Below are 23,837 nucleotides of genomic sequence, written 5' to 3' on the forward strand. Positions count from 1 at the left end.
AGTACGGAGACATTTTTTGGACTGCAGTTGAAGTGGTCTAATGTGGAGTACAGGCAAACCTGGCCATGGGGGTGGCCTTTAGTGGGGTGCTCATCTGGAGGATCTGGAGATCAGAGTCCTCTGGCCTCCTGAAGGACAGGTTCTTCTTATCAACCTGTTGGAACTATAGGTGGTTTGGCTGGTGCTCAAGGCCTGCCTCCCCTTCATTCCGGGTCAGTTCACCAAGATCTTGAAAGACAGCACAGTTGTAATGTGGCACCTCAACAAGCAAGGGGAAAAGTCTCATCTCATTTGCCTAGAAGTGTTTAGACTGTGGTCTTGGCACACCCCCAAGGGATCTGGCTCGCCGCATATCACCTAGCAGGGTCTCTACATTTCAGAGCAGGCAGCCTGAGCTGGCGTTATCTTGCCATTCACAAGTGGTGGCTTTTTCCGGAGGTAGTCCAGAACATCTTTGCTCAGTAGGGCGCTCCTCAGACTGACTTGTTTGCCTCCTTGGAAAATGATCAATGCCAGCAGATTTTCACCCTCCATTATACATCTACAAGTGAGAAATCTGCAGATGAAAATATCCATCAGAAAAAAAAGTTACTTGCCTGCAGTAATGATCTTTGTGGTTGTTCTATGTAGATTCTTCAGCGACCTGCTCCTCTCCTTGTTTGGTGAATTGTTGAAGGGAATGTTACTAAGATCTCGGAATATATTTTGGCACTGCAGTACTCTGTCAGTCCGTCTGCTTGCCTCATAGGCTTTGGAAAAATGTATTCTGATGTTGTTACACCGGGTTGGATGCTAAATGGCTTCGGTGATGTCACATAGCACTACTTCCAGTGTCAATAAGAAGCCATCGCCCCCTGTCCGTGACATGAGAGCTTAGAAGCTTCTGGATCCATTCTGACTCCTAAGATTATCCTTCAGGTGAGTAATCTGCAGGTAGATTGAACATCCACCAGAAAAATGGTATCAGCAGGTAAGTAACTTTTTTGTCATCCTCGCTTCTTTCAGAAGTAATGGTTCCCATCATCCTTACAGCAGAAACAATAAATCAGTCAGAAATAGGTTAAATAGACTTACCTTATCCAGGTGTATTTGTAAATCCTAGCACTGCTGGCTTTAAGTCAGATATACAACCCTCTGACTGTGGGACATCTAGTGATGTTATACCAACCAATTCAGATAATACACCTCACACTCCTGATACCGGCTGAGATGGGCTGGACAACACTGACCTGCACTGGTTTAAACCCAGTGGGAAAAAAAGCTAAGAGATCCTGTGCATTTATCAATGAAACTGTGAGCTCCCCTCTTTGAGAAGTTAGCCTGGCATATGATGTCCACTAGTTCTAGTGGGCACCTTGCACCAGTCTAAGTCTGAGTGGATCCAAGGGGGAATCAGTGATGTGAAGAACCTGAAAGCAGAGGGGACAGAGTCTGGGTCCCTAGCCAGTGACTAGGAAGGTACCAGGAAGGAAACGGGCGATGTCGGGTGCTTGAAGGTGAAGAAGGTGAGTTTGTCTCTTCAGCCACGAGGTCCGGGAGGCATCGACGATGACAAGGCACTGGATTCGAGCTGTCCCACGATGGATCTAGACGACTGTGGTGTCGGTATCCGGATTGGACCCAGCAAGCCATGGCAACCGCAACCCATGCAGGATGTCGAGATTGGCTCTGTTGCAGACCAGCAAGGTCTGTGGGGCTTCTTCTTTTCAGGGAAGCTGGAGCAAGCCTGGAGCAAGCAAAGTAAATTCAAGATGGCGTCTTCAGGGTGCTCACTAGTCAATGGGCAAGGAACAGGCAAGACGCGTCGAGCTCAAATGCAAAGGCGGGGCCAATGGGACACTCGCGGAGTGCGGGGACTGGGCTTCGGTGCAAATGGTGCTCGGGGATGGGGCTTCTGGTACCCCAATGCACAACTTACTGAGGCTTCAGGAAAGGAGTGCAGGTAGCAAAGTGTAGGATGTCCAAGATGTCCGGTCCCACGTCTCTCGTGTCCGCCACATGTCTCAGCTTTGCTGTGGATGCGGGTCGGGTCAGAGAAGTCTGGAAGTCCAGTTCCTGAGTCGCAGAGTCTTTGGGTTCCGACGGGGGCCTTGAAAATGCAGACTGGCGAAGTTGCTGTTGGTGCCTCTTTGCACAGGGTGGTCACTCCTTGACCACAAGGGAGATGTCTTCCGTCTTCCAGTCAGAAGGGAATGTCGAATATCCAAGATATGTCTTTCAAAGATTCGTCCAGAATAATCTAAAGTCCCAGGGACACAGCTCCTATACTTATACTAAGGATGGGGGCTGGATTACCTGAACAGGTCCCTCCTATGGGTGGACCTGAAAAGGGGGTGGTTACACCCCTTTCCCTTTGTCCAGTTTCGCGCCAGAACAGGGCTGGAGTTCCCCAGCAACTGGTTTTAACCGGGCTATGTATGGAGCACCTTGTGTGCCCCAGGCAGTGTCTGAAAAAGCATCTGCTGATGCAGCCCTCCCAGCCCCAATACACAAAACCCTGTCTGGGGAGGTGCTGGCACCTCCCTGGACAGGAAACCTATTGTCCAGGCCTCCCCTGCAGGAGTTTCGTCCAGCAACAGGAGGTCACACTCGTGTCTGTGGCAGTAGCATCCGTTTGGTGATGCTGGGGCTCTGTTTAACTGTAACCGGGTAAAGCAGTAACATACATGTCTTCTCCCTCTAGAAGGGTGGAATGCTACCCCCACCGCCAGGACTGGCGGGGGGGGGGTAGTATTCCAATGTGTTTGACACCATACACAACATGTTTTGATAAAGCCAAACCATAGTTAGCATTAACCGCGTGCAAGGATTATAATGCACTTAAGAGTATATGGTATAGCTATATCATAGATCATAGAACAGCCATAAGGAGATGGTTCCGAAAGCTGCAGAGGGGCTCAGCTCATGCTAGGGCACCCTCTCACATAAAACCAAGCACTCTGCCTCCAAGATTGTCGATGCCTACCATAGGAGTGACTTATAGGTGTATATGTGTCTATATATAAAGGTAGATATAGGTATACTATATCTAAGTAAGGGGTGATTACACCACCTTACCCAGGCTGTGTTAACAGAGCTGTGGTGTCAGTTTGGAAGGCAAACCAGGGGTGGCATAATACATGCTGCAGCCCCTGGTAAGCCTAAGGTGTACCTATGCCACACTGTACAGGGGCTCACAAGGGTGACCCAGTAACCAATCTGGTATGTACCTAAAGTACATGGTATCAATTTAGAGAGAGAACAGCTGGGCTGTGGGTCTGATTAGCAGCCCCACAGCCACACTAAAGTCGAAAAACCAGAGAATCAGAGCAAAAAGTGAGGGTGACCATAGGAAGCAGACCCAACTCTCCTACACCCTCTTCTCTCAGAAATGTTGGATGCCCGTCAGGAACCGTTAGAAGACCCAGTGTTAGTAGTTCAGCCCATTTCCTCTGATTGGTTGCTCAGGGGCGGCTCTAGGCTCATGGTGGCCCTGGGCAGGGAGTGTAGGTAGGGGGCCCTGTAAGAGGGGGTCGGGCGGGGCGGAGCGCGGAGGCCAGTGAAGAGGGGTGGGGACCGGGATCAGTGTGTTTGGAAGTGGAACTGAGCCGGAGGCCGCCAAATCCCTACCAGGGGCCGCCACGCAAATATGTATCCATCCTCAGAGGATTATTATATTAAGGTTACATATTGGCGTGGCGGCCCCTGGGGTTTGGTGGCCCTGTGCAGGAGCACAGCTTGCACATGCCTAAGGCCGCCCGTGGGTTGCTTACGCCACTCGTTGCAGAGAGGCTCAAGCTCATATTAGGTCTCCTTTAAAGGAACTTGTCTGCTATAAATGAATGGTTGAATGCCCTAGGCCCACTTTGGCAAAACAAGTTTACTATTGGTCAAAAATGTATTGCTTTATTTAACAAGTTAAGAAAGGTCACAAAAAGTGTACTGACGGCGTGAGGTTATCCTGCCATGTCAACCCCTTGGAAGCAATTGTATGGGTTATAAAAAAAATGGAAAGGATGAAAAATCTAAAGATTCTGGATTTACCGATCAGCTAATTGGTTTCACAGAATCTTTTGTTTCCTAGGGAGCTCCGGGAAGGCCGTAAGGGTTTAATGATCAAAATAAACCACACGCTTGTAGAATTTGCATCCTTAGAAGCCGGACTTATAACTCCGAGTGTATGTCTCGAGACAGCTTCAATAATACATTACAGCATTCACATCTATTGATAAAGAAAGGTTGGACTTTGTAATGTACGATCTCTGGACCGTGGGTCTCTCTCTAGATCCACAGGGAGCCCAGAGCAGCCTGTCCCAATTCTGTCCTAGCCAGGGACAATCCCGTTTCTAGTGTTCGGGGTGACATTTGTCCCCCAAAGACTTCAAAACTTGAGGCAACATTTCAACAGGGCACAGTCAAGAGTTGCCTTTAGACACTGGGAAGAGTTCACTCTCTGCCCGAGTTGGTTGTAAGTTGCATCTCCCAGACCATTCACCACGCTCTATCCAGATCATCAACCAGTCTTGGCTGCTACAAGCCCTCGTGGTCTGCATGGCTCCGTGGAGTCTGTTCCAATCCCGTTGGGGCAGGGTTTCCGTCTGTCGTAGCCAAGACTGGCAACGCCTACACAACTTTTAATATTGACAGATCAGAGGTCTCTATAAATCTTGAGTACATGCGTGATAAAACAGTAGCTGAACATACTTGGATTCACAGACTACTTAGAAGAATGCAGTTAAGTTTGCCTCCTTTTTCAAAATATAATAATACATTGTGAAAACCTTTCTAACATAATCTGCCGGCGCTGAATAATTACGATGATTATACATTGACAATATGGTAGATTTGTATGTTTATGGCTAATGTATTAGGCCTTGTTTCCATTTTCCATGTTGGTGTGTAGTATGTCTTGTGTAGTTTATTATGTTGTATAAGTTTTATTGAATCGATAAAGAGGATTTTATGAACTAGGACTACAGTTGTATTTTCTCTATACACGAATCTATTTTTTCCAGAGTGTTCACAGAGGGGACTGGTGGTACAAGGAGGTGTGTAAATGTGCAAAGGAGTGGCACCTGGGGTAGGGATGTTTATGGGGCATTTTGATGATCTGAACCTAGTGGGAGTTCTTGTCCGTAAGTCTTATAGAATGTGTGATTATTTCCTCTTTTTGCCACTGTTGCCTTGTTTAAATCTTGATCCTGTTAAGAATTAAAGCAAGAATTCAATTCAGAACACTCACCTACAAGTCTTTAAATCATTTAGGACTTTCCTACTACATAGAATCATTTCAAACACCCCATCATCCTACCATGCTTGGTCAGGAGCGAGAAAGGAAGCCTAGAGTTTTTTTTTTCGTATTTAAGTTCTTGTAAGTAGAATGGGTAGAAGGAAGGCTGCCTTTGGAGGGAGTGAGAAGGTAGAGGTGGCTTGTCTTGGAAGATGCTCAGGCTGACACTTGTTGGTTGATACCCACAGCGAATGCTGACCGGGACCCGCATACCAGACCCGGCGCCTGAAGACACACAGTTCACGTCTCCACACAGCCCCGGAGAGAGAGAAGATGTGCAGAAGATCCGGGATCTCCTACAACAAAGAGACAATGAGATCAGTATCGTTTCCGCCTTCATCTGTTGGAGGTTTGAGGTCTGAGTGAGGTGTGAGTGTCTGTCAGTCGGCTGAAGAGAGTGAGCCTGTCTCACAGACAGAGCAAATTACAAACACAGGCCAATATTCGTTTTCTGCCAATTTTGAGTTACTAAATTATAAATGAATATGTACAAATGAAAGTGGCATCGGATAAGTTAGTTTGCACCGTTCTGTTGACTGTAATTAGGGCCCAGAAGTGCTTCTTCAATGACCAGGATCCTACTTTTAGGCTGTTTTGAACCTGATTTTTAGACTCTGCCTCAAAGGGAGTTTTTTTCTGATTGTTCTTAAGACTACCAGGATGAAATTTAAATAAAACACAAGATGGTAATCGATTGGTGTCTAACTCTCGCAGATACAAAAGGAGGTGGTGATGGACGGAGCATCTGAATCAAACACTCACACCCAGTCAAAAGATCTGGGTTTAATCCATTACCGTTCTTTGGCCCACTCTGCCACCCCAGTTCAGACATGGCCATATGCAAATCAGTCTGACCCTGTGCCTCATGGGAACAGTCCAGCTCAAACTGCCAAGCCATGTCTTCCCGGGACCGGAAACAAGCTTCCGAGGACCGGTTTCTGGCATTCCAGCCTTCTTCAGCCCGGCTTGCTTGAATCCAGTGGCAAAGTGAGCAAGGGACTCACGTCTGAGCATACCCTGCCACACTTATTGTGGCCAAAAGCCAAAAGCCAATAGTCGTGACTTGTTGTAGTGATAGTGTTTTCAGCCAGCCCTCTTCTTCGGTAGGTCAGTTGCTTTTTCATTCATTCTAATACCCACTAAAGGATACCGGGTGGGGCCGGCTTCAGCCATTGGCTAACATCCCTGCGAGTGAGGGCGTCCGCCCTTTCACAAGTGGCGCATTGACACACAAAGTAGTTCTCAAGTGCTTTCAGTGTGTGCTTTTTGAGGCCATAAAATGTTTTGCTTTATAGTCCTTTTTATATCGATGAGGCCCCCAGCAGCTTCTCCAACAATAAAGTTTTGAAAACACGAGACAAAACAAGCAAGGCAATGCCAAAAGGCTGGGGTCAGTGGGCCAGGGGCGTGCACGAGGGGGCGGGGCCCTGTCAGAGCCCAGCGCGAGGGCGTCTGATGAAGCAGGGCCTCCTTAAGTGGAAACTCACTTCAGGGGTTAAGGATGGAAGTGATTAGGGATGAGAGCGGCGAAGGGTGGTGAGGTAATGTCACTTCGAAAATAAACAGACTCTTTTATTTTTAAATACATTTATTTATGTTTGTAATTCCCTGGTTTCGTTTAGAAGCAGAGGCTATTTATAGACTAATGCACGTGTTTATAGGCGTCTTCTTGATGATGGAGTCTGTGTTTATTTGTAGTTCTTCAGACGTCTCTCCTGGGGACGGAATGCGCTCTTGCCTGCAGTGTAAACCAAGTGCTCTTAAAAATATCAACGTAAACCCTCCTCCTGTGCATAAAACAGTCTCCCTGAAGCGAGCCTCGCCGCCTCTTGTCGGGGAAGCGGAGCCCTCTCTGTGTTTTAGGAGCTATAAATAGAAGCCCTTATATTTAGTCTGCAGTCCACGGTCCCACCAGGCCTGAGGGTTTGTGGCACCGCCTGCACCATAGTTACAAATGCCACTTCTTAGGAGTTCACGAAGTGCCTGAAGGGCTGAGCATGAGCTCTGTTTTCGAAGAGTGCCCGGTGGAGACCCTGCTCTTTGGCCCTAACCCTCTTACCGTTGTCGAAGAGTGCCCAGTGGAGACCATGCTATTTGGCCCTAACCCTCTTACCGTTGTCGAAGAGTACCTGGTGGAGACCCTGCTCTTTGACCCTAACCCTCTTCCGGTTGTCGAAGAGTGCCCGGTGGAGACCCTGCTCTTTGGCCCTAACCCTCTTACCGTTGTCAAAGAGTGCCCGGTGGAGACCCTGCTCTTTGGCCCTAACCCTCTTACCGTTGTCGAAGAGTGCCCAGTGGAGATCCTGCTCTTTGACCCTAACCCTCTTCCGGTTGTCGATGAGCGCCCGGTGGAGATCCTGCTCTTTGACCCTAACCCTCTTACCGTTGTCGAAGAGTGCCCAGTGGAGATCCTGCTCTTTGACCCTAACCCTCTTCCGGTTGTCGAAGAGTGCCCGGTGGAGACCCTGCTCTTTGGCCCTAACCCTCTTACCGTTGTCGAAGAGTGCCCAGTGGAGATCCTGCTCTTTGACCCTAACTCTCTTCCGGTTGTCGATGAGCGCCCGGTGGAGATCCTGCTCTTTGACCCTAACCCTCTTCCGGTTGTCGAAGAGTGCCCGGTGGAGACTCTTCTCTTTGACCCTAACCCTCTTCCGTTCGTCAAAGAGTGCCTGGTGGAAACCCTTCTCTTTGGCCCTAACCCTCTTCCGGTTGTCGAAGAGTGCCCGGTGGAGATCCTGCTCTTTGACCATAACCCTCTTCTGATTGTCGAAAAGTGCCCGGTTGAGACCCTGCTCTTTGGCCCTAACCCTTTTCCCGTTGTCGAAGAGTGCCCGGTGGAGATTCTGCTCTTTGACCCTAACTCTCTTCCGGTTGTCGAAGAGTGCCCGGTGGAGACCCTGCTCTTTGGCCTTAACCCTCTTCCCGTTGTCGAAGAGTGCCGGTGGAGACCCTGCTCTTTGGCCCTAACCCTCTTCCTTGGGTGACAGACTATAATCTCAAGATACAGTTACGGCTACATTTGCGCCAGCATTGATGTATCAATGAATGTAGTAGGGTTCCTTGGGTGACTGATGGCTATAATCTCAAGGTACAGTTACTGCTACATTAGCGCCAGCATTGATGTATCAATGAATGTTGTATAGTACCTTAGGTGACTGACTATAATCACAAGATACAGGTACAGCTGCACTTGTGCCGGTATTGATGCATCGAGGAATGTTCTATAGTTCCTTGGGTGACTGATGACAATAATTGCAAGATACAGCTACAATTGCGCTGTCATTGACATATCGATGAATACTGTAGGGTTCCTTGGGTGAGTGATGAGTATAATCGCAAGATACAGGTACGGGTGCACTTGTATCCTGCATTGATGTATTGATGAATGTTGTATAGTTCCTTGGGTGACTGATGCATGTAATCACACGATACAGCTACGGCTGCACTTGTGCCAGCAGTGACGTATCAATGAATGTTGTATTGTTCCTTGGCTGACTGATGAGTATAATCACAAGATTCAGGTACAGCCGCACTTGTGCCAGCACTGATGTATCGATGAATGTTGTAAAGTACCTTAGGTGACTGACTATATTCGCAAGATACAACTACGGCTACACTTGTAACAGCATTGATGTATCGATGAATGTGTATAGTTCCTTAGCTGACTGATGAGTATAATCACAAGATACAGGTACAGCTGCACTTGCACCAGCATTGATGTATCGATGAATGTAGTTGGGTTCCTTGGGTGACTGATGGCTATAATCACAAGATACAGTTACGAGTAAGGCTGCACTTGTACCATCATTGAAGTCTCAATGAATGGGGCGTGGCTAGCGAGCCGATGAGAATGGACGCGTGAGCCTGAAGCTCCGGGCTGACTCCTATGTTTATCCTGGATTGAGAGCTGCCGAAAAATTCCTATAGCTAGATGACTGAGCTGCCTGCACTGGGGAACCGCGGACGGAGCTTCGGGCCAAAATCCTGCCCTCACTGAGGGCAAAAATATTTACAACAAGGGGTGGTGAGGGACAGAGTCTCTGAATTAAGCAGAAAGCTCTCACCCAGTCAAGAGATCAGGGCTAGATCCAACACCGTTTTTTAGCTCACTGCACCATCCCAGTTTCAGAACCTGGCTGTATGCAAATTAGTCTGTTCCTGTCCCAGTGCATGATGGGAACAGGGCAAACCAAACTACAAAAGCCAATTCTTACACTGGGAAGGAAACAAGCTCCCGGGGACCGGTTTCTGGCATTACAGCCGTCTTCGGCCCGGTTTGCTTGAATCCTGATGGTGCAATGAGCAAGGGTCTCACATCTGAGAATACCCTTGCACGCTTAGGGGGGACAAAAATATTTACAACAAGGGGTGGTGAGGGACAGAGTCTCTGAATTAAGCAGAAAGCTCTCACCCAGTCAAGAGATCAGGGCTAGATCCAACACCGTTTTTTAGCTCACTGCACCATCCCAGTTTCAGAACCTGGCTGTATGCAAATTAGTCTGTTCCTGTCCCAGTGCATGATGGGAACAGGGCAAACCAAACTACAAAAGCCAATTCTTACACTGGGAAGGAAACAAGCTCCCGGGGACCGGTTTCTGGCATTACAGCCGTCTTCGGCCCGGTTTGCTTGAATCCTGATGGTGCAATGAGCAAGGGTCTCACATCTGAGAATACCCTTCCACGCTTAGGGTGGACAAAAATATTTACAACAAGGGGTGGTGAGGGACAGAGTCTCTGAATTAAGCAGAAAGCTCTCACCCAGTCAAGAGATCAGGGCTAGATCCAACACCGTTTTTTAGCTCACTGCACCATCCCAGTTTCAGAACCTGGCTGTATGCAAATTAGTCTGTTCCTGTCCCAGTGCATGATGGGAACAGGGCAAACCAAACTACAAAAGCCAATTCTTACACTGGGAAGGAAACAAGCTCCCGGGGACCGGTTTCTGGCATTACAGCCAGAAACACGAAGAAGAAGTGAAAGCCTGTTCTGGACTCCCCCAAGATGGCGCAGATGAGAGTGTTCTGATGCCCGTCTGACTGCCGAAGATAGCTGCGGGACGGACTCCGGAGGATGGCGGTCTGCAACGGATCGTGAGAGGTGGCGCCAGAAGGTATTTTGAAGCAGCTCCTTGGGAGGTGCTGAACGGGAGCTGCAAGCTGTGCTGACTGATGGAGCCCGCCCGCCGGGACTGCGTTGCAAGTAAGCGGTGGACGAAGGCGTTGGGGCAGAGAGGCGGCTGGGGGGCCCGTGTCGCTAGCGGATGCAAGGAGGCTCGCAGAGAATAACGGAGGGCTGTTCCGGGACTGGACACACTGTGAGGCTGCTGAACTGAGGAACTGAGTGTTCCGCCATTTTGAGGGCTATCCAGGGGTGTGAGTCCGGCACTCGAGAGGGAGTGCGTACCGGTACGGGGGTGCCCGATCACGGAGGCCCTATATATGGTGACCGAGTGTGAGCTCGCTTGTGGCAGATGAAATCCAGGGGCGCGATGCTGCTGTGGGACGCGCCGGATCAGGAGCAGAAGAACTTCAAGGGAGCGTGGGTGGCGCCGGCTATTGAAGCGATCACCAGGAGGTATGGGGGGGCCAACTAGTGGAGTGGAAATTGGCGAGCGGCCTACCTTGTCTGTGCAGTACAACGCTCCGAGACTGAATGGGAACTGGGGGCACTCGATGGGAGAACCGCCATTTTGGCTTTGTCTGCAGCGCGGGCCCTTACTCCTGGAAGTGTGTAACCGGGCACATGCTTTGGAGGAACACCCCTACAAGACTCTGTCCCGGAGACAGCAATTGGCGAGAGGTGGCCTTACACTGCTGGGTTACCTACCTGCCTGTTTGACATCGCCGGGGGCAGGGCCATCGAGCACCGTTAATCTGGCCGGGATCTTTAACGTCTTGCCCAGCTGCACCGGGCTGCACCCACGATGGTGAGGGTGATTGTATGGGGGTGCACCTTGTGTTGGCTGAGCGCTGGAGTTCTTACTGCCCAGCGGAATAAGCTAGGAACCTGGAGAGCGGAGAGACGAGCAGCGGCCTTATTGATAACCCGGGAGGGGACTGCTTGGTGTATACGGTGGTCCCAGACTTGAGCCTTGGGGTCCATCATGGGGACCAGATACTGTTGGGTTAGTCTACAGCACAGGCAACATACCTGGTCCACCAATGTGACAGGGATATGGGGAAACCACGGTGAAAGCAGAGGGGGCGCAGCAGGAGCCGGAGGACTCGGCAACAGAGCAGAGGAAACAAAAAGCCGCTGAGTCACCACCGGTGACCCTGCTACAGCAACAGGTTGACCAGATACTGACAGTCATTTCGGACAACAGAACGACCCTGCAACACGACATTGCACAGGTGGTGACGGGTCTGGGTCTCCTCCATGTGGATCATGCCAAATTGTCCAATAGAGTGAAGCAGGCGGAGGCAGTGCTGGAGGTCATGGAACCGGCTCAAAAGTCGCTGAAGGTCAGGATGGGGGATATGACGAACAAATTGCAGGTCTTGGAACAGCGGACTGAGGATGCTGAAGGCCGTAACCGCCGCAACAACATACGAGTGGTAGGGCTGCTGGAAGGAGTGGAGGGTCCAATATGTTGGACTACCTGGACGACTGGTTGAAAACAGTGGTGGCACCAGAGGGACGATCTTCGTTTTATATCCTGGAAAGAGCCCACAGAGTCCTGGCGCGCAGGGCGGCGCCTGGGAGGCCCACTAGGCCCTTGGTGGCGCGGCTCCTTCACTACAAATACAGGGACCTCTGCCGCACAAGGCCCGGTCGGCCGGCCCATACAAAGTGGAGAATGGCAGGGTGACGCTGTTCCTGGATTATACTTTTGAGGTACAGAGCTGTGCGCGTCCTTTCTGGTGGTCAAGAAATAATTGCAGGACAAAGGTTTGCAGTATTCATTGATGTTCCCTGCGTGCCTCAGAATTATGCTAGACGGCAAATCGCACTTTAGTGATAGTCCGGAGGAGGCGTGGAGGTGGTTGGAATCTTATCGGGCAGGAACTGGTGATTCAGGGCGGACCATGAGAATGAATGATGAGGGGCCGCGTCCCCGCAGGTCGTAACGTATCAGACGGCGCCGTCCAGACTCGAGAAGGCCCACGGCGACCCAAACAGACACGGAGAGATCGGCGGCGTTGAGGGCTGTGTCCAGGAGCGGCTTCCACAATCGGTAGCGGACACAGATTCAGAGAAGAAACTGGAAGTTTCTGAATCAGAAGACTCTGAAACGGGAAGTGTTTCGATACCACATGTTACACCCGGGACAGTGGACAAATTTGTTGATGCATAGGGTAGTGAGGATAGTACTAGGTCACTGCTGGCGAGAAGTTCTCTGTTGGTTGGACTAGATCCTGTATTGGGGCGCTAGCATAAGTTGATGGGAGGTAGTCGGCGGGCGGTCAGCTCCAGGGATGTTGGTCCTTTGTAATGGGGGTGCTTTCCCACGATTAGATGCCCTGGGGAACCAGGGGCTATGATCTGACTAGTGTGTAGGGCACTGGACTGTGTTGGTATAGGGAGTCCTGTCTTCTAGCCGCCTCCTTTGCCCTTAAGGCTTACGTGTTCTGGGGAGGGGGGGAAGAATGGTGGGATGGTGGGATGTTGGGGTGTGTGTTATGAAAATGGGGCCGCCGGTGTGTCTGAAGGAGGTGAGCAGCTGTGTAGAAGATTACAGATCCGTCATGGGGGAGTTACCTGAAGTAAAATGTATTACATGGAATGTGCGGGGGTTACACACAATGTTGAGGCGCCACAAGGTGCATGCTTATTTGGTACGAAGAGGGACCCACATTGAATTTCTCCAGGAGACACATATTACTCGTGCTGAAGGCCTAGCGACTAGCGTTGCAGCGTAGATGGAGAGGGGAACTATTTTATACGACATACTCGGCCTTTGCCAGGGGGGCGTTGCTATGGGTAAGAGCGGGGATTCCCTTTCAGCCTACTCGACAGGTGGTGGACCCAGATGGGAGGTTTGTTGCGGTCGCGGGACGCTTAAATGAGAAGGATTTTAATTTTATATCACAGATGTTGACATGGATAGGTCTCACCCTCCATTTCTGGAGTTGCCCATTCATAGAATCGCGAAGGCCAGACGAGACTGGCAAGACAGATGGGGTCTGGTGGACACATGACATGCACAGCACTCAAGAGAACATGATTACTCCTTCTTTTCTGCGCTGCAAGAGTTACACGTGCGACTAGATGCGATATTATGCTCTCCGGATATATATGCTACGGTGGCCCATTGTGAATATCTTACAAGAATGCTCTCTGATCATAACCCGTTGTTACTCAGAATTCAGTGGGTCCAGGAGAGATCCATGACCTGGAAGCTTCAGCCTGAAGCATTGGAAGATCCTGTCTTCCGAGAGGAAGTTGGCGCCGGTATTATACAATACTTCCTTGATAATGAGGGAATAGCGTCGTCAACAGCGCTTTTATGGGATGCCTTTAAAGTAGTGGTGAGGGGGCTATGCATCACTAAAATGGTGGGAGTGCGGAAGACATTGTTGCAGGATATTGAACAGGCAGAGCAGCGCTTGAGGGTGGCCGAGAGGGCACGTCCTGAGAACCCAGTGGGGCAGGGGGAAGTCCTGGATGCAAAAGAAGCAATGGCGGCGCAGCTAGAGAGACTGCGGTGCTTTGATCATAAGAAATATTTGGCACGTGCACATTCAGAGCGGGATAAGGTGGGCAACTTACTTGCCTGGTTGGCTAAACCCACCCCCCGGGCCACCCCCATATTAAACCTGACCTCGAAGACGGGAGAGGCTGGTTTACACCCAACAAGGAATTCATGGGATGTTCTTAGAGTATTATAACAAATTATATAGGAGCAAATTGAGGGTCGCCGAGGGTGACATAGAGACCTTTCTGGCCGATGTCACACTACCGCAACTGGATAAGGAGCAGGCGGATCTGCTGGGGCAGGAGATTACGTTAGGGGAGTTTAGGTGTGCGGTTAAGCACATGGCGCATAATAAAACACCTGGTATAGACGGCCTACCCATAGAGTTTTATTCGGCCTACATTGATCTATTGGCCCCTAGGTTGCAGGCGGTTTTTAAGGAGGCGAATGACACTGGAAAGTTACCGGCCTCCACACGTGAGGCGATTATTATCCCACTGCTGAAACCCGGGAAAGATGCTTCAGATACGACTGCTTATCGCCCCTTATCTATGCTTAGGTCCGATTATAAAATGTTAAGCCGGCTTCTTGAGTTTGAGTTTGAGTTTAAAAATTCTTATATAGCGCTCTTACACCAGCGGTTTCATGGCGCTGTAACTGGCAGATCTCCACAATAGACAAGGAAGGGAGGTCGGGTAACAGAGGGTTAAATGAAAATTTTGCTGAAGAAGTAGGCTTTAAGTTTCTTTCGAAACTGGGAATATGGGGTTAAAGATCTGAGATCAAGGGGTAATGAGTTCCAAAGGGTAGGGGCAAGGGTCGCAAATTTTGAGCCCCCCCACTTTTTCCGGCGAAACCGGGGGACTATCAGGAGGGATTGAGAAGAAGATCGGAGCTCCCTAGTTGGCAAGTAGGGGATAATCTCCGAAGAAATAAATGCAGGGGCCGTACCCAATCGAGCCTGGTAAGTGATAGATGCAAGCTTGAATTGGATACGTTCCCGAACCGGAAGCCAATGTAAAAGTTTCAGAAGGGGAGTGACATGTGAGGATTTAGGAAGGTTAAAGACCAGCCGCGCCGCCTGGTTTTGGATCATCTGCAACCGCCTGAGACTATATGCAGGTATACCTGCATATAGGGCGTTGCCATAATCCAGGCGGGAGATGACCATCGCAAGGACGATCAACTTCAAGGCCTCAAAGGTGAAAAATCGAGAGACCTTGCGGATGGTACGAAGAGACAGAAAAGAAGAAGAAACCACAGAACTAACCTGGGAGTGAAGGGTAAGGTGAGAGTTGAGTTTGATACCCAGGGTTTTGACCGAAGTAGAGGGGACCGGAGAGGGACCAAGGGAAGGGGGCCAAAAAAGTGAAGACCAGGGACTGGAGCAACCACCTGTCAACACCAACTCGGTCTTATCAGGGTTGAGTTTCAGGTGGTTGAAATCCATCCATCCAGTCTTGCAACTCTGCTCCTTCCATACATGGTGCAGCTGGGTCACCATGATCAAGCGGGATTTCTACCAACTCCGAACACGGCCACCAATGTGCGACGCCTACTTAGAATAATGGGGGTAGACCATTGTACGGCGGCAACTGCAACTGTGCTGTCGGTGGATATTGAGAAGTCGTTTGACAGTCTGGAATGGCCATTCTTATTCCACGTTATGCAACGGTTTGGCCTTGGGGATGCATTCATGAGGTGGACTGGAATTCTTTACGATTCGGCAACTGCCTGGGTTCGTACGGGGAGCGTGGTTTCCTCCTCCTGCTCGGTGGGACGAGGGACGCAACAGGGATACCTTCTGTCCCCATTGCTATCCGCATTGGTGAATGAACGACTAGCGGCACACGCTAGAACAGGGTGGAGTTATTCTCGGCTGGGCCTCCGGGGAAAGAGCAGCATATATCACTATATGTGGATGACTTACTCATGTTTTTGGCTAACACAGGGGAAGCCCTGGAGGGAGCAACATCACGGATCCGTAAATTTGGTAAGGTTTCGGGGCTTGGAGTGAACTGGAAAAAAACATGCCTATTCCCAGTGACCCCAGGGGTGGTTGGCCTTTCTCATGTGCAGGACATTCGCTGGGAATCTAGCTGCTTGCTTGGAACTAACATATATAATTTGCCCAATAATATGTTGGAGGGGAACATAGGAGGGCTGTGAGAGGACTCAAGGGTAGTTTTGCGTTTTGGAGCACTTTGCCGCTCTCAGTGGCCACCGGATAGCCCTATTGAAGATGGGGGTACTCCCCCGATTGTTGTATTATTTTCGTACATTACCAATCTGCAACCTAGGATCAGTGTTCCGGCAGCTCTGTTCCATGGTTGGGGGGTTTCTGTGGGGAGCTGGTAGGAGACGAGTGGCGCTAAAGACGATGATGCGCCCGAGAGTGGCTGGAGGACTGGCAGTCCCGTACTTCGAGCTCTATTATTTGGCGGCTCAATTGCAATGGCTTACAGAAGCGGTTGCACTGGAGTTCAGGGGTCCTGTCGATATTGGGGGCGCTGGATACTGCAGCATGGATTGTCTTTCATAGTACTGCGTCAGCGGCTCTACCTGGGAGCGCTTACTACTGAAAAGAGGACGTTAAGGCTATGTTGGAACCGGAGTCAACGTGGAACGAGGGCTGCTCGCACTTATGCTCCGGAGATACCACTGGGTATGTGTACAGCCTTTCCTCACAGGGGTGATTGGACAGCGCTGGCGGAGTGGGAGGCATTGGGAGTACAAGTGCTGGGGAACTTGTGCGGAGGTGGTGTCCTATTACCATACCTGCCCTTGCAAGATAGGTATGGTCTCCATCATGATGACTATCTATTACACTCTTCCCTAGTGACGGCGATACAGTAACATTGGGTGGAGGGGCTCTCGAAACCACAGACCAACACGATATGCAAGTATGTGGTGATGGCGGCGGGACCTTTAGGGCGGTCACATGCTTATACCGGCGTATGGTAGGAGAAGGGATGGAGCCACTAGGGGACCTGCAGAGGAAATGGGACGCAGACCTGGGTAAAGACATTCCTGACACGGTGTGGGCACATATAGTTAGGAGGGCATGGAAGAGCTCTAGATACGGCAGATTTCAGTTGGTACACTTTTTCATGTTGCATAGGGCATATCTTACCCCTGCTAAGATTAAGAAGTACTTTAGAGCAGATACGGCACTGTGCCCGCGTTGTACATTGGAGGGGGCGGTGTTCCCGCACATGATGTGGAGTTGCCCACAACTTGGAACATTTTGGGAAGAGGTAATAGACCTGCTATGCGAAGTTACAGACCGCCGAATACCTTCTGACATGGGCTTGTGTTTGCTGCATTGGTTCCCACACACTCCTAAAACAAAGGTAACAGGCAAATTCCTAGACCTGGGGTTGCTCTTAGCGAAGAGGGGTATTACAGCTCACTGGAAGTCGAGTGGAGGGCCCAGCTTTGGAGGTGGAAGGCTGATCTAGTAAACTGGGCAGCGAGCGAAGGTACAGTGCGACTCCAGCAGGCTAGGCGCATGGGTAACGACAAGGTACTGGAGGCAGCGAGGGCGAGGGAAGCCCTGGTGCAGACCCTGCTGGATCAAGAGGAGGAGATGGAGGCTACGCAGCCTTGAAGGCATTCATGGGACTTCCCGGAGGTATAGGAATAGTGGCAACTCCCAGTGCAGTCATGTTAGATGGCCATTGTGGCAAATTGTATACAGGTTAAAGCATACAGTATTGGTGTTATCATACACAGAGTTGGCGAGAGGCGGCTGACCCAGAGTGCATGGAAGTTTGATGGTGGAGACACACTGGGGGCAGTGGATGGGACGGGAGTGGGGTGGGCATTACGATAATTGTTATTTTAGTTGGTTTGGGACATTTATATTTTGATGAATATTAGGACTTAGCATCCTGTTGATGCGTTGCAAGCTATAAGGGAATGGACTTCTTCTGAGACAACTCGGAATATGTACATGAGAATTCTAGGGAACTGTATTGATAAATATGTTCTGAGGACTCAATGTAGAAGAATAGCTGCAATGCACGTAATTAAGTACAAGCATTATTGTGATTATTGACTGAAGATGTATGTGTGTTGGAAAAAAACAATAAAAACAAATACAAAAAAAAATGGAAGTCTCAATGAATGTTGTATAGTTCCTTAGGTGACTGACTGTAGTCGCAAGATACAGGTATGGCTTCACTTGCGCCGGAATTATTGTACCGATGAATGTTTTATAATTCCTTGGGTAACTGATTAGTATTATTGCAAGATACAGCTACGGCTATTCTTGCCCGGCACTGATGTATCGACAAATGTTGTATAGTTCCTTGACTGATAAGAATAATCGTAAGATACAGCTACGGCTGCACTTGCGTCAGCATTGACGTATCGATGAATGTCGTGTAGTTCCTTAGGTGACTGAAGAGCATAATCGCAAGATACAGCGACTGCAGCACATGCGTCAGCATTGTTGTATTGATGAATGTTGTATGGTTCCTTGGATGATTGATGAGTATAATCGCAAGACACAGGTACGGTTGCACTTGCTCTGGCAGTGATGTATCGATGAATGTTGTACAGTTCCTCGGGTAACTGAAGAGTTTAATCGCAAGATACAGGTACAGCTGCACTTGCGCCGGCATTGATACATCAATGAATGTTGTATAGTTCTTTGGGTGGCTGATGAGTGTAATCGCGAGATACAGGTACAGCTGCACTTGCGCCGGCATTGATACATCAATGAATGTTGTATAGTTCTTTGGGTGGCTGATGAGTGTAATCGCGAGATACAGGTGCGGCTGCACTTGCACGAGAATTGATGTATCGATCAATGTTGTATAGTTCCTTGGGTGAACTGATGATTGTAATCACAAGATACAGGTACGACTGCACTTGCGCCAGCATTGATGTATCGATGAATGTAGTAGGTTTCCTTTGGTGACTGATGATTATCAACGTAAGATACAGGTACGACTGCACTTGCGCCAGCATTGATGTATCGATGAATGTAGTAGGGTTCCTTGGGTGACTGATGATTATCAACGTAAGATACAGGTACGACTGCACTTGCACCAGCATCGATGTATCGATGAATGTAGTAGGGTTCCTTGGGTGACTGATGATTATCAATGCAAGATACAGGTACGACTGCACTTGCGCCAGCATTGATGTATCGATGAATGTAGTAGGGTTCCTTTGGTGACTGATGATTATCAACGTAAGATACAGGTACGACTGCACTTGCGCCAGCATTGATGTATCGATGAATGTAGTAGGGTTCCTTTGGTGACTGATGATTATCAACGCAAGATACAGGTACGACTGCACTTGCACCAGCATCGATGTATCGATGAATGTAGTAGGGTTCCTTGGGTGACTGATGATTATCAATGCAAGATACAGGTACGACTGCACTTGCGCCAGCATTGATGTATCGATGAATGTAGTAGGTTTCCTTTGGTGACTGATGATTATCAACGTAAGATACAGGTACGACTGCACTTGCGCCAGCATTGATGTATCGATGAATGTAGTAGGGTTCCTTTGGTGACTGATGATTATCAACGTAAGATACAGGTACGACTGCACTTGTGCCAGCATTGATGTATTGATGAATGTAGTAGGGTTCCTTGGGTGACTGATGATTATCAACGCAAGATACAGGTACGACTGCACTTGCACCAGCATTGATGTATCGATGAATGTAGTAGGGTTCCTTGGGTGACTGATGATTATCAATGCAAGATACAGGTACGACTGCACTTGCGCCAGCATTGATGTATCGATGAATGTAGTAGGGTTCCTTTGGTGACTGATGATTATCAACGTAAGATACAGGTACAGCTGTGCTTGCGCCAGCATTGATGTATCGATGAATGTAGTAGGGTTCCTTTGGTGACTGATGATTATCAACGTAAGATACAGGTACGACTGCACTTGCGCCAGCATTGATGTATCGATGAATGTAGTAGGGTTCCTTTGGTGACTGATGATTATCAACGTAAGATACAGGTACGACTGCACTTGCGCCAGCATTGATGTATCGATGAATGTAGTAGGGTTCCTTTGGTGACTGATGATTATCAACGTAAGATACAGGTACGACTGCACTTGCGCCAGCATTGATGTATCGATGAATGTAGTAGGGTTCCTTTGGTGACTGATGATTATCAACGTAAGATACAGGTACAGCTGTGCTTGCGCCAGCATTGATGTATCGATGAATGTAGTAGGGTTCCTTGGGTGACTGTTGACTATAAACGCAAGATACAGGTACGGCTGCACTTGTACCAGCAATGATGTAGTGGTGAATGTTGTATACTTCCTTAGATGACTGACTATAATTGTGAGATACCCAGTATTTGTAAAGCGTGAACTAATCACCCGTAAGAGTCTCTAGGCGCTGGGGTCTGTCAGGGAGATTAAGAGAGCTATTCCCCAGAGACACCTCATGCTGAGGTGATCTGCCTCCAGTACTGGGGATCGAACCGTGAGCCGCGCGCTCCGTAGTCTGCCGCCCTGGCCATTGTGCCACACCTCTCCCACCCAGTTACAGGTACTGCTGCACTTGCGCCAGCATTGATGTATCGATGAATGTAGTAGGGTTCCTTTGGTGACTGATGATTATCAACGTAAGATACAGGTACGACTGCACTTGCGCCAGCATTGATGTATCGATGAATGTAGTAGGGTTCCTTTGGTGACTGATGATTATCAACGTAAGATACAGGTACAGCTGTGCTTGCGCCAGCATTGATGTATCGATGAATGTAGTAGGGTTCCTTGGGTGACTGATGATTATCAACGCAAGATACAGGTACGACTGCACTTGTGCCAGCATTGATGTATCGATGAATGTAGTAGGGTTCCTTTGGTGACTGATGATTATCAACGTAAGATACAGGTACAGCTGTGCTTGCGCCAGCATTGATGTATCGATGAATGTAGTAGGGTTCCTTGGGTGACTGATGATTATCAACGCAAGATACAGGTACGACTGCACTTGCACCAGCATCGATGTATCGATGAATGTAGTAGGGTTCCTTGGGTGACTGATGATTATCAATGCAAGATACAGGTACGACTGCACTTGCGCCAGCATTGATGTATCGATGAATGTAGTAGGGTTCCTTTGGTGACTGATGATTATCAACGTAAGATACAGGTACGACTGCACTTGCGCCAGCATTGATGTATCGATGAATGTAGTAGGGTTCCTTTGGTGACTGATGATTATCAACGTAAGATACAGGTACAGCTGTGCTTGCGCCAGCATTGATGTATCGATGAATGTAGTAGGGTTCCTTGGGTGACTGTTGACTATAAACGCAAGATACAGGTACGGCTGCACTTGTACCAGCAATGATGTAGTGGTGAATGTTGTATACTTCCTTAGATGACTGACTATAATTGTGAGATACCCAGTATTTGTAAAGCGTGAACTAATCACCCGTAAGAGTCTCTAGGCGCTGGGGTCTGTCAGGGAGATTAAGAGAGCTATTCCCCAGAGACACCTCATGCTGAGGTGATCTGCCTCCAGTACTGGGGATCGAACCGTGAGCCGCGCGCTCCGTAGTCTGCCGCCCTGGCCATTGTGCCACACCTCTCCCACCCAGTTACAGGTACTGCTGCACTTGCGCCTGCATTGATGTACCGATTAATGTTTTATAATTCCTTTGGTAACTGATGAGTTTTATTGCAAGATATAGCTACAGCTACACTTGCCCCGGCATTGATGTATCAACAAATGTTGTATAGTTCCTTGACTGATGAGTATAATCGTAAGCTACAGCTACCGCTGCACTTGCATCAGCATTGACGCATCGACCAATGTTGTAGAGTTGCTTGGGTGACTGATAAGTATAATACGAATATACAGGTACAGCTGCACTTGCGCCAGTATTGACATATCGTTGAATGTTGTAGAGTTCCTTGGATGACTGATGAGTATAATCGTAAGATACAGCTACGGCTGCACTTGCGCCAGCATTTACATATCGATGAATGTTGTAGAGTTCCTTGAGTGACTGATGAGTATAATCGTAAGATACAGCTACGGCTGCACTTGCGCCAGCATTTACATATCGATGAATGTTGTAGAGTTCCTTGAGTGACTGATGAGTATAATCGTAAGATACAGCTACCGCTCCACTCGCATCAGCATTGACATATCGACCAATGTTGTAGAGTTCCTTGGGTGACTGATGAATATAATCAGAAGACACAGGTACAGCTGCACTTGAGCCAGCAGTGACATATTGAATGTTGTCGAGTTCCTTGGGTGACTGATGAGTAGAATCACAAGTTGCATGAACAGGTGTACTTGTACCAGTATTTCCTTTTTATGGATGTTCTAGAGCTCTCTGGGTGATTGACTGGAATAGTCAGTAGACACATCTACATGTATACTTGTACCAACATTGATGTATATTAATGGATGTTGCAGAGTTGATTGTGTGATTGATAATGGACACTGTAAACATCTATGAGTGATTGATGAGCAAAACCACAAGATACATGGACAGGTGCGCTTGAACCAACATTGATGGGCATTATTGAATATTGTGGACCTCCTTGGGTGGTGGATTCATGTCATCACAAGATACATGTACATGTGTACTTTTACCAGCTTTGATGTGAATTTGTTGGATTTATAGGAATAACCACTAGATAAATACACACGTGTGCTTGTACCTACTCTGATGTGTGTTAATGGATGTTGTGGAGGTCTTTGTATGATTGATAAGAATACTCACTAGCTACCAGTACAGCTGTACTTGCATCAACAGTGATGTATTAATGGATGGATGGTGCAGAGTTCCCTGGTGACTTGTTGGTGTAATAAAATGATGCATTTACAGTGGTATGCCTATCAATATCTAATCTCTTCATGGTTGGATTGTGTAGAGGTTCCTGCATGGTTGATGGGAATGGACACATGGTATTGGTGTAGTGTCTTCCTTAACGGTGCCTCTAGATATCCTGGTGAACATGTTGAAGAAGGAGAAGAAGAGGGCTCAGGATGCTCTGGGCCAACAGAAGGCTCCTGGCTCATTTGGCTTTGCAGCGCATGAAGATGGGCTTCGGTCGCCAACACTCAGCAGAGGACCGGAGACGAACACCACCTCCGAACAAACATCAGGCCTCCACCTTCAAAAAGCAGGCAAGAAAGCCAGGTTTGCAAAGGCATCTTGTGCACACTGTGCTTTGTTATGACATTGTTTAGTTCTGATCTCACAATTTGTGCCTACTCTTCTGAAAGCTGCCCTGTATAAAGAACAGACCATGTGGTCACTGCTGTATTTAGGTTGTATGTCGGAACCACGCCTCATTTACCACACCTGCCTTTAGCCCAGATAAAGTCGTCTGGTGATTTTTCGCCGAGACGAAACACGTGTCTCCGCTGAAGATGATGGCGGGAGTACTCTCCGTGACCTGAACTGAACATACTTCTTCTTGCTGGACCAGATTATTAGTCCCTTATAAGGATATTTGACTACATATTTTGTCAAAACGCTGAAGGATACATGCCTTATACGGGAGAAATATATCTATTTTTAGACTCCTGTTGTATGGGACCACACACAGGCCATACCTGGAATGTGGTGATTGTATCTACTAAGATTTGTTGTTACCCTGATGAAGTCTTCGGGTGATTTTTTCCCGAGACGAAACACATGTCGGCTGCTTGGTTACATTTGGTGATGTCGACTATACCAACTCATCATCAAGAATCATTGTTTCAAATTTCTGCATCTGTGATGGGAACAAAAAGAAATCAGAAAAGAATGGAGATATCACTTTGAACTTTCGTAATTGGATGTGTAATTGGACTAATCATTGGATATAATTGATTCTAACTGTTAATTTGCCTTTTGCTCGGGAACAATAATTTGTTTACTGCCTAAAGAACGCGGTCCGAACCATGAAGGTGTCTTTACAACG

At 48.5% G+C, this 23,837-nt stretch overlaps 1 protein-coding gene across 1 annotated transcript in view; it reads left to right on the top strand.

Moving 5' to 3' along the window:
• Positions 1–23,837, top strand: part of KIF6 (kinesin family member 6) — a 1,537,786-nt gene that overhangs the window by 743,775 nt on the left and 770,174 nt on the right. Inside the window, exons 12-13 of the mRNA XM_086925888.1 lie at positions 5,458–5,590; positions 22,870–23,055. Coding sequence (XP_086782014.1) covers positions 5,458–5,590; positions 22,870–23,055 — 319 coding nt within the window. The remainder of the gene's footprint in view (positions 1–5,457; positions 5,591–22,869; positions 23,056–23,837) is intronic.

The sequence above is a fragment of the Lissotriton vulgaris genome, chromosome 6 (genome assembly GCF_964263255.1).
Source record: "Lissotriton vulgaris chromosome 6, aLisVul1.2, whole genome shotgun sequence".
In the NCBI taxonomy this organism is placed as follows: Eukaryota; Metazoa; Chordata; class Amphibia; order Caudata; family Salamandridae; genus Lissotriton; species Lissotriton vulgaris.